Below are 821 nucleotides of genomic sequence, written 5' to 3' on the forward strand. Positions count from 1 at the left end.
CGGGGCCGGGCTCGCCGCGCTCCTGCTTCTCGTGCTTGCGCTTGTGCGAGTCCATCTGCGACATGCCCACGACCGTGTGGCGGCAGCCGGGGTAGGTGCAGTGGAAGTGGGAGCACTTGAGCTTGTACTTGCAGTCGGGCACGGCGCAGTCCGCGCTGGAGCTGAACTGGCAGAAGCCGGCCGCGCTGATCACGTCCTGCTTGCCGTGGTGCTTGCGGTGCGCCGTGACCTTGGTGCTGTCGGTGCAGCGGAAGCGGCAGCGCAGGCAGTGGAAGTGCGTGCTGGTGCCCGAGAAGGGGCAGTCGGCGAAGTGGCAGCTGAGCGAGGCTTTGAAGCGCTTGAAGTCGTCCAGCACGAGGTTGTCCACGCGGTCGTGGTGCTGCGCGTGCTTGTACATGTGCGTGCGCCCGCAGAACTTGTAGCCGCAGTTCTCGCGCGTGCAGTGGTAGTGCGTGACCTTGAGCGAGAACTGGCAGGCCGCGTCCTTGCAGTCCTCGTAGAGGTCGAAGCGCCGGAAGCCCTCCAGCATCATGCCCTCGTCCAGCATCTTGCGGGAGGAGGCCGTCTTGCGCCGCTTCCCGAACGGGGACATGTCCTCGATGATCCAGAAGCGCTTCTTGGCCCCTGAGGCTGTCGGCATGGAGATGGTGTTCCCTGGGGAGGGGCGGGGGAGGTCAGTGCGCTGCCGGCACCATTCCCAGGATCCCACCCACTTAGGTCCCGAGTCTGGCATGGTGGCCAGAGGGCAGCATTTAGGGACATTCCTTGTCTCCCCCCAGCTGTGTAGGGCCTCCCAATACCCTCCACCCCCCCCCCCCCCA

At 65.8% G+C, this 821-nt stretch overlaps 1 protein-coding gene across 1 annotated transcript in view; it reads right to left on the reverse strand.

Annotated features, from left to right (window-relative positions):
• The window catches only part of CASZ1 (castor zinc finger 1), a 35,233-nt gene that overhangs the window by 769 nt on the left and 33,643 nt on the right, over nucleotides 1-821 (reverse strand). The window contains exon 18 of the mRNA XM_014545453.1: nucleotides 7-654. Within this exon, the coding sequence (XP_014400939.1) occupies nucleotides 7-654 (648 nt within the window). The remainder of the gene's footprint in view (nucleotides 1-6; nucleotides 655-821) is intronic.

This window comes from Myotis brandtii, unplaced genomic scaffold, assembly GCF_000412655.1.
Source record: "Myotis brandtii unplaced genomic scaffold, ASM41265v1 scaffold410, whole genome shotgun sequence".
NCBI classification, from domain to species: Eukaryota; Metazoa; Chordata; class Mammalia; order Chiroptera; family Vespertilionidae; genus Myotis; species Myotis brandtii.